The sequence below is a fragment of the Momordica charantia genome, unplaced genomic scaffold (genome assembly GCF_013281855.1).
Source record: "Momordica charantia cultivar OHB3-1 unplaced genomic scaffold, Mcharantia_2.0 BLBB01000093.1, whole genome shotgun sequence".
Classification (NCBI taxonomy): domain Eukaryota; kingdom Viridiplantae; phylum Streptophyta; class Magnoliopsida; order Cucurbitales; family Cucurbitaceae; genus Momordica; species Momordica charantia.
The window spans coordinates 47415-64216 of record NW_028275249.1 but is presented as its reverse complement, the minus strand read 5'-3'; the positions used below and the strand labels follow the sequence as shown (position 1 = coordinate 64216).

At 37.7% G+C, this 16802-nt stretch overlaps 1 protein-coding gene and 1 long non-coding RNA gene across 2 annotated transcripts; one reads left to right on the top strand and one right to left on the bottom strand.

Annotated features, from left to right (window-relative positions):
- The first annotated feature begins 2327 nt into the window (after positions 1-2327).
- LOC111020516 (uncharacterized) lies at positions 2328-7699 on the top strand. The gene is made up of 5 exons (XM_022297203.2): positions 2328-2733; positions 4071-4132; positions 4206-5320; positions 5837-6507; positions 6604-7699. Exons 3-5 carry the CDS (start codon positions 4218-4220, stop codon positions 7620-7622), a joined length of 2793 nt encoding a protein of 930 aa, XP_022152895.1. The 5' UTR covers positions 2328-2733; positions 4071-4132; positions 4206-4217; the 3' UTR covers positions 7623-7699.
- Positions 4898-15244, bottom strand: LOC148207751 (uncharacterized). The gene is made up of 3 exons (XR_015787685.1): positions 14706-15244; positions 14426-14633; positions 4898-5359 (listed from the first exon to the last, which is right to left on the bottom strand). It is a non-coding gene; the product is annotated as an uncharacterized LOC148207751 (long non-coding RNA).
- Between the last annotated feature and the right edge of the window lie 1558 nt (positions 15245-16802).

Here is a 16802-nt window from a genome sequence, read left to right as displayed (position 1 = left end):
CGCCTTTACGATTTGATCTTTCAATTCTGTCCTATATTTTTATAGAAATTTCAATCTAATCCTCACGGTGGATCAAACTTCACGAATTATTCCTAACCCCCATTTTTTACCCACATGAAACTCCACAATTTTCTCCCATTTTTTACTCAATATTAAACCCTAATACATTAAGAGTATAAAATCATGTTGTATCAATATTTCCATATATCCACGGATTCGTATAAACATAAGGAATCTATCGATATTTCCATAGTATTGCAAATATATATATATATATATATATATAAAATAAAAAATATAACAACAAAATATCACTAATGTGGAAATGATATTAATATAGTAATTTTTACTTATTTAAAAGTAGGAAAGACTTATTTATTAGTTTAATATTTTTACATATAATTTTTCTACAAATTATCTATTGACATCAATTAAGACATCGACCTTTGAAATCTTGAATACAGCTTATTGCCGTGTAAATAGATAACATGACCATTATTATTTATATAGTGATTATTCCCGAAATAAGTATTTTCAATAAGTTAAATATATCTATTATAGAGATTTTTTTTTAGAACATATTTTTTTTTACTATTTAAAAATATATATATATATCATTATTTCCTTCATTTATATATATATATATATATATATAAGCATACTCTACTTTTTAAGTTAATAAATGATTAATCACGCGTATTTGTACGCGTTAAAGTGCTTTTTTATAATTTAATTTTTTCCTTTAGAATTAATTAGAAAAAAGTATTCTTCAATCTTAGATGCATGATGCTCTCAATGTGTTTCTTTTTTTTTCTTTTTTTTTTTGTGACAGAGCTTTTAAATGTGTTTCAAGGAGAGAAGAAGAAGCTAACACCTTATATTTTTATGGATCACTCAACTTTGGTTTAATTTTGGTTTTCATTTTTAAAAATGTTCTATTTTGGTGCTCTAAACTCCCGTCTGATTTTGTGCAATTTTATTTACATTTTCTAGATATAAATTATTTAATATAGTTGACACACAATATGGCTATCACTTTAATGTCGTTCAAAATGAGAAAATTTTTAAATTTTTTGATTGTGCATTACATGAAAGCATAAACCAATGCTATTGTGATGACGACGATGAATATATGTTCTCGAATTTCAAACAGATCGATATTTGGTTGAAAATCAAGAAGATTGATGGGGAAGGAAAGGTCGTCAACTTTCTTTTGGTAGGAAAGGGTCAAGAACTTTAGGCTTTATAATGAATGCTAATGTACCCACTAGAGAAAATATCCTAATTTGATGCCAAAAAGAACCATAAACTTTGATTGTGATATGTGTTGTTTCATTTCAAAGTAACAAATATCCTTTTTTTTCCTCTCTTCTTACATATACCCTTTTCAAAGTGAGTATTTTTTTTTTTTTTTTTGAGAAAGAAAAACAAAATTTTATATGGGGTATTTTTTTTCAATCTTTTTTTATTAAAAAACAAGATAGAAATGTAATAACAATTAATTTGTTACAATAAAAAATTTTACTTGAAAATAGAATTTTTAATAATCTTAACTCATCGGTACTTGAACCTGTGTCTAACCAAGAGGTCATTAATTCGAATGTCCCACACCCACTTGTTATATTAAAAAAATAATAATAATGAGATGTACGTTCAACCTTATTGCATTTAATTTCTTTTATATTTATCATATATTTTATTGAGTAAAAAGAGAGCAATGTTCTTGTATACCTTTCATATAGTAAACTAGAAACCAAAATTCATTTGATTTTGTTTTGGGTTTTCTACTTTTTAAAAGTAAGCTTATAAACACTATTTCTACCCATTATCTACTTTCAAAAACCCTTTTTTTCATAACTTAAGCCAAAATTGAAAATTAATAAAAATAGTAGTTTTTTTGTAATTTAAGTTTAGTTAAGAACTCAAATATCTCTTAAGAAAGATGACAAAAATATCAAATAAATTGCAATAAAGTAAGCATAATTTTTAAAAATAAAATCATTGTCAAGCGAAACCTAAGCAATCAAATTTATTTTTCAGGACATTTCTCAAAAAAAAAACAAAATATTTCCCTAACCTAAAGGCATAGTAATAATTCTAAGAAAAACACCTATACTAATATTTTTCTCACAAACAAAAAACAAAACCAAACAAAAAACAAAAAAAGAACGTCACTAAACCGACCCATCCGTGAAAGACTAAGACCTAAATAAAATAAAAAATTAAAAAAAGATGTCACAAACCCCCCATGAAACTTTATATTATTTAACCCAAAACCAATTATGCATGGTCTCAAAACTCTCAATTTCATATGGTAATAATTGATAATGCATGGCAACTCAGCTTCCTAATCAAATCCTCATCTTCAATCCAACATTTTGATTTCTTTATTCAAACCCACAAACTTTCCACTCTCTTTTCATCTTCCTCCACTCACTCACAAAGAAAACTTTTCAGCTTATGGTTTTTTTATTTTTCTAATTGCTCATAAAAGTTTGGCTAAAACCCATTTTCCAGAACTTGCTGCTTCATTTCTCTACGTATCTTTTCTGTATAAGAAGTCCAAAACTCTTCTTCTTCTTGTTCTTCTTTGCTAATATTCCAAGTCCTGCCTCTGGTTTTTATTTTTTATTTTTTGGTTCTGTGGAGAATTGTTTGGCTTTAATTTTAGGTTGTTTGCTGAAGAAGAAATCGTTAGCTGTTTGGGTTCATTTGCTTTAACTTCAAGTTTTTGTAAGTATATTGACTTCTTTGTTTGTTGTCTTCCTTTGGGTTTGCTTTTTAAAGTTATTCTTTTTCCATGGCGCCATGCCCTTCCCAGCTTTGTTTGGAGGTTGCTTTGGCAGTCAGATCTGCCTTGAAATATGGCGTTTTGACCTCTCTCTTTTTTACTTTACAATTAAAAATGAAAAAGAAAGCCTCTCTTTTTCTGGGTGTTTGCTATTTTGGGGATTTGGGTTTCGGTTTCTACATATTAAAAAAAAGAAAAAAGTTTCTGGTTTCAGAGATTTAAGGTTCATTCATATGTATCTCTGCATCTGTCAATCATTTTCTAGAGAAAAAGAGTAGATTATATAGAGATCAATATCAAATTACTTTCTAGAGAGAGTAAATGAGAGAGAGAGTAGATATAGAGATTACTTTCTAGAGCCCGTTCAGAAGTCGTATGGTCAAACTCTCACGTATGTATTCACAATGTAATGTTTAAAAATAATCACTTTCTAAATTCTATATAGAGAGAGTAAATTATAGATAGGAAATTTGAGAGAGTAATAGAGTCAGTTATGAGCATAACACGATAATGAATACATCTCTACCTTCTCTAAAAAGTAGTTTCAAATTTTCACCTTTGTCTTCTTTTTTTCTTTTCTTTTTTTATAATTGGGAGTCGAAACTTTGCTCCTAGTAATAATTGGGAGTCGAAGCTTTGCTCCCCTATACCAGGGGCTACTGCGCCCACCCCAAGGCCCGGATCCAAGAGACATAAAGGGCTTTTAGTATTAAACTCACCAGAAGATTCGAACCTGAGACCTTTAAATCGGTATGATTAAGAGGCCTCAAATCCTTGCCGGCCGAAAATTTTCACCAGTCTTACAATATAATATTCTAAAAAGCACTTTCTAAATTCTATATAGAGAGGGGAAAGAGTAAATTTCAGAGAGAGAGAGAAAGTAGATGGTAGAGTGAGAGTAGGGAGGTGCCAAAAACGCAGGGGGGAGCCAGTTTCTGAGGCTTCAAATCCGGGGTTTGTAAGTGGTATCTTGAGGGATTTAACATTGCAAGACAAGACAAAAAGCAGTGGAGGGTAATGCATTATTTGGCACTCTAACTTTGATATAAAAATTCTAAAATTATAAGCGTCAACCCCATGTGACATTGAGTGCATTTCTCATTTCCAAACACTCTTTCTCATATCTTACACTTCCTTTTCTCTTTTATATACAATCCCAAAAGCTTCTTCCTTCTTCTAACTCTCCCAACTTCTTATTCATATCTCTACTTTCTGGACTGGACAGCCCTTTCTCAACTCATTTTCACCAACTTTATATCTCATTCCAATCTGTTCACAGGTTTCTCAGCTCACAGGTAGCTTTTGCCCAGCTTCGCCGTGACAATATTGGTCAGTTTCAAGGTAAGAAAAGTAGTTTTAGCTCGGTTTGGAGGTTCATAGTCTTTTCGGTTTGTTTGATATGTGGTTTGTTCAGTTGCAGGTTAAGATGGGTATGTTTCGGAATCCTACCACGAGAAATGGAGACTATTTAGAAGGGATGATCAGTGATTATGTTGGAGGAAAGGGAAAGTTGAGACCTACAAAAAGTTCTTCAACAAAGCTTGTTGCTGCTCTCACATGTCTCCAGTTTGCCTTTGCCTTATATGCAACATTCCTACTCTATTATGTGAGCCCTGCAATAGACTTGAGAACCAAACCAGACTTCTCTTGGGCTACTAGAATTGCTCAACAATGGAGACAGTTTGTAATACCGACCCATGTTGTGGGCCGATACCAAGAACCGACCTCTCTGATACAAGGGGAATTCAGACCGATCACTCCAGAGGAAGCTTGTGAGAATGAGAAGATTGATTTTGAGCAGAAGAAGTCCAACGATGCGCAGATGATAAAGTTAAAAAGAGAGCTTTACAATGAGGTTCTAGATTTTCAAAGCAAAAGCTTTGGAACTGAAACTCTTTCTCAGCTAATGGGAATGAAGTCCAAGTGGGATTTGAGAGGGCCAAACAAGCCAAAAGTTACTGTGATCTTGAACCATTTCAAGAGGAAAACTCTGTGTGCTCAGCTTAATTCTTTGCTTGAGCAAACCCTTCCTTTTCACCACGTTTGGGTTCTTTCATTTGGGAGTCCAAATGAGCTCTCTTTGGAAAGAATTGTAGATAGCTATAATAACTCAAGAATTAGTTTCATTAGTTCAAGTTATGACTTCAAGTACTATGGAAGGTTCCAAATGGCTTTACAGACTGAAGCAGATTTGGTATATATTCTTGATGACGACATGATCCCCGGCCGCAAAATGCTACAGATTTTGTCTCATGTAGCAGGGACAGACAAGTATAAGAATGCAGTTTTGGGCAGCATAGGCAGGATTTTGCCATTTCGGCAGAAGGATTTCACATTCCCAAGTTATCGAAAGTTCCGTTCCAAGGAAGCAGGGCTTTACTTGCCTGATCCTGCTTATGACATCACCATCGATAAAATTGTGCAGGTCGATTTTCTCTCCAGCTCTTGGTTCTTATCTGCGGAGCTTGTCAAGACACTTTTCATTGAAACGCCCTTCACCTTTGCAACTGGGGAAGATCTCCATCTAAGGTAACTTTACTACAGTTACATTACTGCATTCTTCATTTTCTACAGTACAGAAAATCAACTAGGTCATAAATCATAATATAATGTGACAAATCAAAGCATTAGAAACTACACTAGTGGAGAGCAATAAAGAAATCATGCACTATTTCAATCAACTTTTTGTAATGGAATCTTCTCTTCTCAGTTCAACTATTGGTCAACTTTTATGTTAGATATTTTATACTTATCAACTTCAAGTTCATGCCTGATCTCTATGCTGTTTCCACTACTCATATTTCAATATCTCCTAATTTGTCTGTATTATGTCACTATTCTGATTATATTTGTTGATTAATGCTGAATAAATAAACATAGAGAGAGGGAGAGAGCTTTTCTATACTGTGCAATAGAACCTCCTTTTAATGAAGCACCATCAGTATTTTTTTTTTAAACCTTATAAATGGCTTTAGCTGTGAAGTTTGATCTTATCCTTCCTGTAAGTTCGGGTTACCTAATTGTTGAGCATTCCAAATTATGCAGCTATCAGCTTCAAAAATACAGAAATGCTGGCTCATTTGTTCTTCCCGTAGACCCAAAAGACAAGGAAACCTGGGGTGACAGTGAACACAGGCTGGCTTATGTGTCTGAAACCACTGTGATATTTAAGGACATTGTTCAAGTTCGAGATGATCAATGGTGGAAAGCGCTTTCAACTGGTTATATCACACAATGGGCAGCCATGCATCCTCAAAAGATAGATGCTCTATTCTATGCTCATTCTGTTGATGAAGTTAAAGCACTAGCGCCACTTCTCGAAAAGTTCAGGTCCACTGTTGGCAAGAAGGCTTATATTGTGGTGTCGGGAAGCGGTTTTTGCACATGTGAAGATGCTGCAGCTTCTCTAAAATGGCCGAAGTTGGTTTGTAAAGAACGAAGGTTCAAGATATTTGACTTGGCCATTGGGGCTCTCTCTGGAATATCAAATTCTGAGGTGCCCGTGGTGCAAGCGGTGTATGCTAGTATGAAGGGATTGATCAAAATACATAATCCCAGCGTCGTCATCACAGTGGCCGACATTGATCCTAATGTAAAGAAGGCTTTGAAAATGGCATCAGAGGCTAACTTGAATGGTACAACACTGATTCTTTTACCAAGGCCTTCCATTTCAAAAGTTCTTTGGATGGCTGATCTTCGACCAACAGCACTTCCAAGTAAGAGTACTCAGAACTTTCTTTTTTCCCTCAGTTTTCTCCTGTTGGAAACTCTTGCCATAGCATAACAACACTTTTTCATTTTTCTTTCTTCAGATTGGAACAAGATGCGAGTTTCAGTCAACATTATCACTCAAAACCGTGCTAACTCGTTGACAAGGCTTCTCAAATCGCTCAAAGATGCATATTACCTAGGGGACGAGATACCTATCAGCTTCAACATGGACAGTAAAGTGGATGAGGAAACAATAAAATTAGTAAGCTCATTTGAGTGGCCCCATGGCCCCAAAAGCCTCAGAAGGAGAATCATCCAAGGAGGGCTAATACGAGCAGTCAGCGAGAGTTGGTATCCAGCTTCAGATGATGATTATGGACTCCTACTCGAAGATGATATCGAAGTCTCTCCATACTACTACCTATGGATCAAATATGCCCTCCTAGCGTACCACTACGATCCACAAGTATCGCTACCCGAACTATCCTCGATCTCCCTTTACACACCTCGGCTAGTCGAAGTGGTGAAAGAGAGGCCTAAATGGAATGCAACAGAGTTCTTCAAGCGGATTCATCCAAACACGCCTTACCTCCACCAACTCCCCTGCAGCTGGGGAGCAGTTTTCTTCCCCAAGCATTGGAGGGAGTTTTATGTTTACATGAACACAAGGTTCACTGAGAATGCGAAAGAGAACCCAGTTCAGATCCCCAAATCCAGAACAAACGGTTGGCAGGCATCATGGAAGAAGTTCCTAATCGACATGATGTACCTAAGAGGCTACGTAAGTCTGTACCCTAACTTCCCAAATCAAGCCAGTTTTTCAACAAACCACATGGAACCAGGCGCTCACATAAGTGCAAAAGACAACGTGGTGAAGCACAAGAAGGAAGATTTCGAGGTTCCATTACTGAAAGAAAACTTTGCAAATTTCTTACCGAATGGGAAATTGCCGGCGGCTTCGAGACTGCCGTCGCTGAACCTCTTCAACCAGCCGGTTTCGCTGAAGGGACTCAAGTCCGCCGGAGCGAAGCTAGGGCAGGATGTGCTGAAATGCGGCGTTTCGGAGAACGTAGCGGTGGATCAACAGACTGGTCTGCCTTCGCACTGTGCAAAATTCTGATTCGTTCTTGATGATGATTCTTTGCTTCTTTTCAACGATTCATTTTTCTGTGATTCCGTTCTCCTTGGATCTGTGATAGGGGGTGGGTGGAATTTGCTTGTAATCATTCTCTTTTGTTGAAATCAAACCAAGGGTTCTTACTTACTATCAATGGCCAAAGGCCAATTCATCAAAATAAAATTTGTATTTAAAAACTTATAAAAAAATCTTGGTCACCATTTTAATTCTGTCCATTTATGACAAAATTCCGTGTTTATTTAGTCCATGAAATTTGAAACACTCTTGACCGATTGCTGAATTCATTTTAACACTAACAAAATTTTGACATTTAATTGATTTGTTGGTTAGACAAAATATATTAATTTAATTAATATATATTTTTTATTACTAGACTTCATCTCTCTTCTCCCTCTTCTACCCATTTCTTTCTACCCGTGTGAACTTCGCCACCATCACTCTCGTATCTGGATCGTTGCTTGATTACCGTTGCTCTTGCCTCTTGCCCGTCGATGTATTCTTGGAGTGTTGATGTAGGATTTTGTCGAGCTATCGAAGGTCGATCATGTGGCAGCAAGAACAAGTTGACGAGATGCGACTTTAAGTAGGAAGGACCTGCAAAGGGAACAAACACTCTAATACTCAAATTAGAAAGGCACGAGCTACGGTAAGTCGTTCTCGGAGCAGAATTACGTAGCTGATGAAGGAGGTAGAGTGCCCCTTTTATAGGCAGGGGGAGAGGGCCGTTGGAATCGCTCCAATCGGCGGTTTTGGCTGTCGAGCCCCCAAGTCGGTTGTCGGATTTGAGGTCGAAGTCCTCAAGTCAGTCTAATGGGAAGATGAGTCGCAATAGTTGAGTTCTAGTCTCAGCTCAGTCTTCTCCGTTAGCTTAGTTGATCGTCTTTTACGATCACGAGCTAGGGTCTAGGTGTCATTTTGTATTGTCCCTCCAACATTGGCCCCTTCTCCAGCGGGTACGAGCTCCAACCTGGCAGAAGATATTGATGGAGTGGTGTTTGATTCAACTGAGCCATGGTGCGTCAAGCTGAGCTATAGATTCGATTGCTCTGATAGAATTTGGAAAGTCGCTCTGACAAGGCGGCGCACTCGAATAGTGAACTGTTGATCTGAGGCGCAATCTGGGCCACTTATTGGGTGATATGTGGACGGTTAAGATTGACTCCAGGCTCCTATATATAAAGTAACCATGTTAGTCTTCAATTTTCACTCTTTCATAAGTTTTGCTCTTGAGCCAAGCTGAGCTACCAGGCGCTCCCCTTTAAAGTTTGGTCTTCTTTTCCTTAGCTTTTCCTAGCTTTCTTTAGTTGCTTTAGTAGAGATGTGTAGGATAGACCGTGGTAAAGATAGCTCGGGGAGTGGTAGGTCTAATGGTAGCTCATCGTTGAGCTATTTTAGCTTAGATTCATCTTTTATTCTCGAAGGTCAGGAAGAAACTCTTAGGAGCGAGGATTTTTCATCTAAGCTCGGTAGAGGATACATATACTTCATTAGGGTGAAGTATGAAGTACCCTCTTATATAGGTATGAGGCATCTTGAGAAGGGCGAAAAGCTGGAGGAGTCGTTCGCTGAACACGTAGGTTTCTATTTGAAGTTGTTCGAGTTCCACGTGTGTCCTCTCATTCATGCCTATGCTCAGGAATTCCTGAATAAAGTGAACTTAGCACTGCATAGCTTGCTCCCAATAGGTAGGGAACGTTTGTGTGAGTGCTATTATCTTTGGTTGATAGAAGGGAACGTGAGGGTGAGGGCCATACCGAGATAATAACCGTAGACCAGCTACTGGACACTCATATTGTCAAGACCATTCCCAAAATCGAGTATAGGTATTATATTTGTACTCGGAAGGGACAAGTCTATTCATTAAGGGTTCTTCCTCAATCAAAGACTGGAACGGCTAACGGTTTTACATCTATGGGGAATGACTCATCACCAATAGAAGCAGGGACTCATCCATGTCGTGCCAACTTGATTTGGCAACTTAGGTAAGGTCACTTTTCCTTAACTCGGTTTTTAATTGTAGCTTGATTAATTCGAATCGTCCATGTTTGCAGTTCTTCCCAAACTGATCCTGAAGGTGACCGAGCTAACGTGGTTATACCTCACCTCGATTCAAGTCGATCCTGTGAAGACACGAACAACAAAGTTACTGCTTACAAACTTGACTTTGATTGAGATCGGATTGCGCGAGTTCTTTGAAGATCTCTCTAACTCTAAAGGTCAATCTGCTGAGCGAAATATAACTCTGACCTTCCTTCTTTAGTTTGAGTCTTTAGATCGCATCTGACATATAATTTTTGTTGCAAATATGGTGCATACAATCTTTTCCCATGTGAAGAGAAAGGATTCCAAGGAGTCCAGCTCGATCCCCTTGGAATAACGTTGAGAAAAGTTCTTTTTCCCGATGCCTTTATTTCATTGGCACAAGCCTTAAAAATTCGTCACTCTTTGTTTACCGCCCAAATGACAGGGTACGACACCCAACTTTTTATCGATAAAGGAAAATTTCTTCGAGAAAATGAAAAATTGCTAATAATTTTTTCTTTTTGCCTTGAAAAGATCTATCGCCATAAATAAAATTATTGTAGGCGCAAATCCTTTTCGACTATTGATTGTGAAAGGGGTATCAAATTGTGTTCAACATCTGTAGTCCCATTCAAAATTTTTGGTTCCCCAAATTGTTTGATTGTGAGAGAAGGAACAATATATTTTACTCTAACCCAAATATGCTTCTCCTCTTAAACGCGTTTCAAATATGATTAAGACTCTTCCATTAGTGTTTTTTTACAGCTCATCATATCACGTCACATTTTTGTCTTTGGCTTCGGTTTCAAGGAACCTTGAAGAATTCTCATACTTTGGCTCCTAACAAAATTATTCCTGCATCTACTGCCAATGGGGGAGGAAGTGCTTCAAGCTCATCCAATTCAGGTTAGGATATTTTGACAAAACATTGTAATTTTGTTCCTTCTCCAAAGTTGCCGCCAGAATCTGTGCAGCAACCGGAAAACCCATCGGAGACACAACCTCAGTCGGCTACGGTTACCCATCCAAAGCCGTTAGTCGACAACCAGGAGGACTTTAATGCTAGTATTAAAACAAAATTGAATTTGGAGGTTACTGCTCCTTTAGTTTCGCCAACCCAGCTGGATAAGGATCATGCAACCGTAATTATGGAGGGAATTAATGTGGATTCTAATGATTCCATAAACCTTGCTGATGCAATCAATGATAGTCAATTGGCTCCTACTGATCATACTATTCTCCCGGCCATCAAGGGAAATCTACGGATGTGTAGAAACGTGTACGTGAGGCTTAAAAACACATTCATCAACCTGATTTGGATCACATTGGCTCCATGAGGAAAGACATACCTTCTAAAATTGATCTTGTTCCCAAAAGAAGCAAACATGTCTCCATCACTATCCCAACTAATTTTTCTCTACCTACAACAGCGACGGTTGCTGAGCAGCCTCGCCGGGAGCCATGAAAACCTTATGCTATAATGTCTGTGGGTTGGGGGATCTCCAGACATTCAGAGTTGCCTGTGATTTTATTTGCCAGGAAAATCTTCACTTACTATTTCTCATTGAAACGAAATATAATTTCCTATTAACAAATAAATTGAAGCTCTCTAAACTTCATTGATTGTTTTACTGTAAACAGTACAGGTCTTAGTGGTGGTCTTTGCCTGCTTTGGAAGGATCCAGTGGATATCAATATACGAACTTTCTCTTCTCATCATATTGATTCTATAGTGCGTTGGTCCAACTTTGCTTGGCGCTTCAATATACGAACTTTCTCTTCTCATCATATTGATTCTATAGTGCGTTGGTCCAACTTTGCTTGGCGCTTTATGGGTTTCTATGGTCATCCTAAATCACACAAGAGAGTTCTTTCATGGGAGCTCTTGCGAAGGATTCACAATTTGGATGACTCCCCTTGGCTGGTTGGTGGAGATTTTAATGCTATCTTATGGCCCCATGAACAGACTGGTGACCGTCCGGATCATCGTCTTATCTCTAACTTTCGTTCAGCATTGGATTCTTGTTCTCTATTTGATATGAGCTATACAGGTGACCATTTCACATGGTGCAATAATCACCATGATTCTACACAACAATGGAGACGGCTGGACAGATTCATTTGTAATAGCTCTTTTATCAATTTATTCCCGAAGGCCTTGCCTCAACATCCCCTTTGGTCCAAGTTTGATCACAGAGCCATTGTGCTTATTCTGTCCCAACATTCTAATTTCAGAAAACAACGTTTTAAGCGAAGGAGTTTCAAATTTGAGAAATGTTGGACCTACAATGATTCCTGTTTTAACATTATCCAGGATTCTTGAGTCGGGTCGAGTGGAGGGCGATCACTTCCGTTAATTACCAACCTCGCTCGAGCCTATAAGGCCCTGTCTCACTAGGGAGATAGTTCCATTCAAGGTATTTTTCTAAAATTCGGGCGAAAAGAAAGCTCTAGCTGATGCATATAGTAAGTCATTTCCCATTAATTTTAATTATGTGCATCAATTGGAAGCTGATTTGGCAAACCTTCTTGAACAAGAGGAGATTTATTGGAAACAACGTTCTAGGGAGGATTGGTTGAAATGGGGGGGACAGAAACACGAAATGGTTTCATAAAAAGGCATCGAAGGAGTTGCAACACTATTCATGGGATTTCTAAAGAAAATGGGGATTGGACTGAGGATGCTTCTGAGATTGAAGAGGCTTTTATCTCCTATTTCCACTCTATCTTCACCTATTGAAGCTGTCCTTTGACACATTCCTACTGTGGTGACTAATGCAATGAATCTGCAGCTCCTCTCTCCTTTCACAAAAGCAGATGTAGAGCTAACCCTTAATCAAATGTTTCCTACAAAGGCCCCAGGCCCTGACGGCTTCCTAGCTCTTTTTTACCAAAATTTTTGGGATATTGTGGGGCCAAATACAGTCGAGGAATGCCTACATATTTTGAATAATAGGGGCAGCCTTCAAGCATGGAATTCTACCAACATAGCTCTTATTCCAAAGTCCAAACAACCAATGTCAGTTTCTGATTTTAGACCCATAAGCTTATGTAACGTGCCTTACAAAATTGTTTCTAATGTCCTAGCCAATCGCCTCAAGCTTGTTCTTCAGGAGATCATTTCTCCCGCTCAGTCTGCTTTTGTTCCTAATCGTGCTATTAGTGACAACATCATCATTGCACATAAGTGTCTTCACATTATACAGGGTCAGAAATTGGGCCCAAATGGTTTGGCAGTGCTTAAATTGGACTTAAGCAAGGCTTTCGATAGAGTGGAATGGTGTTATTTGGAGAAATTGATGCTTAAGATGGGTTTTGCGCCTGCCTGGATTTCGAGCATTATGAATTGCATTTCAACTGCTTGTTTCTCTGTTCTGATTAATGGTGAGCCAAGAGGTGACATTTCTCCTTCCCGAGGTATTCGTCAAGGAGACCCTTTGTCAACCTACTTGTTTCTTCTATGCGCTGAGGGTCTCTCGAGGTTGCTCTACAATGCCAACATTTTCGGGAATATTAATGGAATTTCCATAGGTACGAGCGGTCCTACAATTTCTCACCTTCTATTTGCATATGACAGTTTAATATTTCTCAAAGCTAAAAAGAGCTTGAGTGTTTTTAGTTAAAGAATTTATTGCTCACCTATGGGAAAGCTTCTGGGCAACTCATCAATTTCTCAAAATCTACCTTAATGTTCTCACCGAATGTTCATTCAAACCGCCAGGAATATCTCCAATCTCTCTTAGGTGTTCAGCTCGTCTCGGATTTGGGGAATTACCTTGGCCTACCTTCTTCTTTCTTTAGAAGGAAAAGTCGAGATTGGGCATTTATTAAAGATCGAATCTGGAAAGTTATGCAAGGTTGGAAGCAAAATTTATTCTCTGTTGGTGGTAAAGAAGTCTTGATCAAAAGTGTTGGCCAAGCCATTCCTTGCTATGCAATGAGTGTTTTTCGTCTTCCGAAAGACTTTTGTGAGGATATTTCGCAGATTTTTGCTCGCTTTTGGTGGGGTTCTACAAGTGATCATAAGAAGATTCATTGGATGAGTTGGAAGCGAGTGTGCCTTCCTAAGAACCTTGGTGGACTAAACTTCCGTGACATTGAAGGTTTTAATAAGGCTCTTCTAGCTAAGCAAGCAGGGAGGTTTCTTCAATATCCTAACTTGCTTGTTTCTAGAGTTATTAAAGCAAAATATTTCTCTGATTCATCCTTGCTTGAAGTTGAGGCGCATCTCCATTCTTCCTATTTTTGGAAGAGTCTTCTATGAGGCAAGGAACTTTTGTCTAAAGGATTAAGGAAGCGTATTGGTTCGGGTCATTCTACAATGTTGTTTCATGATCCTTGGATCCTGCGAGAAAGGTCTTTCCGACCTTTGCTTAGTTCCTCATTTTCTTTAGATTTCAACATTTTGGTCTCAAATCTTATTTCCCCACCGGGTTGTTGGAATTTACAGAAGTTTCAATCTCTTTTCTGTCATGAAGATATTGACTATATCCGGTCTATCCCTCTAAGTAAGTTCAATTTACCGGATAGATGGCAGTGACATTATGATCGCCGTGGTTTTTTCAATGTTAAGAGTGCCTACAAGCTCTACATGACTCTAAATATGACTCATCAACCTAGCTGTTCAACTAATATGGGCAATTTCTGGCAATCAATTTGGAAGCTTAAAATCCCAACAAAGATCAGAATTTTTCTATGGAAAGCTAGCCATGATCTTCTTCCTACTATAAATAATCTTTATGAAAAGGGGCTTGAGGTCTTACCCTTTTGTCCGTGTTGTAGGAAGTATGTTGAAACCTCGGGTCATGCTATTTTTCTGTGCGAACGGGCTCATCAAATTTGGCAAACTTTATTCCCTTGGTGTCAATTTCTTCATCATCATCATCTGGCCTTCTCGGATTTCTAGGATCATATTCATAACAATTTCTCCAATGGTGAGAAGGAGCTTGCGGCCATCACATGTTGGTCAATCTGGAATGATCGCAATCAATTGAACCAACAAAAACAAATTCCTAATGTTGAGGTAAAAACTAGTTGGATTACCTCTTATGCAAACTCCTTTCGAGAAGTTCAGAGCTTGCCCACTTTAGTTGTCTTGCGTGACAGTCCTCATCTGTCATGGGTTCCTCCGACTGTTGATAGCCTGAAGCTAAACACGGATGCCACATGCAAGGAGACGATTCAAGGTACCGGCGTGTGTTTTATTTTTCGGGACTCTTCTGGTACAATTTGTGCAACGGGATCCTTCTTCCACCCATTCTATCTTCCGCCACTTTTAGGAGCTTCTCGCGATTATACAAGGATTGGAGCAGGCTCAAACTCTTAATTGCAGGAAAATTATGGTGGAATCGGATTCCCTTCAAGCAATTTCTCTTTTTCAACAAAAGTCGAAATCTTTGGCAGCCTCAAGCGTCTGGGTCCACGACATCTTGCAGCGAGCTGGTCTTCTTGATTTTTGCTCCTTCAATTATGTCCCTCGTGCTTTAAACCGCCCAGCACATTCTTTGGCTAAATGTGGGTTTCAATCGGGTTTTTCCAATTTCTGCACATCTTCTTTTCCCCTCTGGCTTTGTGGCCTTGTTGAGGAGGATCTGTTGTCTTCTATTGCCCACGTGACTTCTTCTTAATACATAAGCATTATCATTTCAAAAAAAAAATGTAGTAAAAAATACAAGGAGAACTCACACTTATGCTATATTTCAAAAAGAACTTAAAAGTTGTAACAATATGTTTATAATTGATATATAAATGTTTTAGTATAACAAATGTGGGGATGAAGATTGAACCTACGACTTTTAAGAAAGAAGCAAGATGCTTTAACTGCAAGCTCACCATGTTGAGGGCTTAGAATAGATATTAAAGGTAAGTTAAACAAATATATTTGGTCATTGTACTTTCATTAAAGTAACGATTTAATCTCTAAACTTTCAAAAGTAACGATGATTTGATCTATGTACTTTTAAATTAGTACAGTCTCTACCATTAAACATGATATTAATATTTAACACAAGTTATGATGTGGCTACAAACTACGAATCTATGTGTACAAATTAAAAAGTGATCTCAACGTAATTAAGGATGTTCAAGCCTGGATTAATTCAAAATTGAATAGGTTAGTTTGAGCACGAAAATTTGGCACTCAACCGTCTTGCTAATCTTGATATAGAGAAGACTTGCAAAAGAGAAGTGAGCACTCCAACACAAGTCCACACAGGTCCGAATTAGTTTAGTCTTAAATTCAAGACAAGATTCAAATGCACCTATAAGTCAACTTTAGCTTTACCATTTATAGGAGGCAGTTTATGACGAGGTAATGACATTTTTTCTTGATCATAGCATGTTTCAAAGATTGTGCAAATGTTAACTGCATGTCCCCAATTACTCCCCGAATTGCAACGTATCCTTGATATTACTTCAAATGGGGTGGCGGAATATAAAGATGTCGAGATTGTCTCTGAACTCCTCCTTCTAATGTTGTTACTATCAATATTCATGGGGTTCCATCTTAAAACTAATTGGCAATGAGAGGAGTAGCACATGTCTATTATAAATCTATGTAAGGTCTCTTCTTTTATCGATACCCCGTCAAGATCGTGGCTCTTTTGGCTCATCGATCTTGGCCGGATCCCATTTTTGGACCGATTGCTCGTTTGAGCGTTTTGAGCTCTGATACCATATCAATATTCATGGAGTTCCATATCAAAACCAATTGGCAATGAGTGGAGTAGCTCATGTCTATTATAAACCTATGTAAGGTCCCTTCTTTTATCGACGTGGGATCTTTAACAGTTACAAGAGATTGATGCATAATTATTATGCTATGTATGAGTCTGACTTATAAGATATGAAGCTTAGAGACAGTTTGGTAATGTTTAGTTTATGAACGTTAACAACGACGTGACTTAATGCTTAATATCATCATATTTTATAGGTTAAATGATTTACAAGAACGACAAGATAATGCATGAAGGATTTCAAAAAATATGTGTATTCAAATAAAGTTTATCAAAATAAAAAGGCTATAGCGTTCCTCTAGTTCATTATAGGACACATAAGCGGGTGAGAATATATGCAAAACTGATGAGTTATGTAGACTTGTTTGGTAACCATTTTTTTTCTTATTTCTCATTTTCAATTTTT

Coding starts and splice junctions, on each gene's coding strand:
- LOC111020516 (XM_022297203.2), top strand. CDS start 4,218: ATGGGTATGTTTCGGAATCCTACCACGAGAAATGGAGACTATTTAGAA. Junction 5,321..5,836: donor GGGGAAGATCTCCATCTAAG/GTAACTTTACTA, acceptor CAAATTATGCAG/CTATCAGCTTCAAAAATACA. Junction 6,508..6,603: donor TCGACCAACAGCACTTCCAA/GTAAGAGTACTC, acceptor TTCTTTCTTCAG/ATTGGAACAAGATGCGAGTT.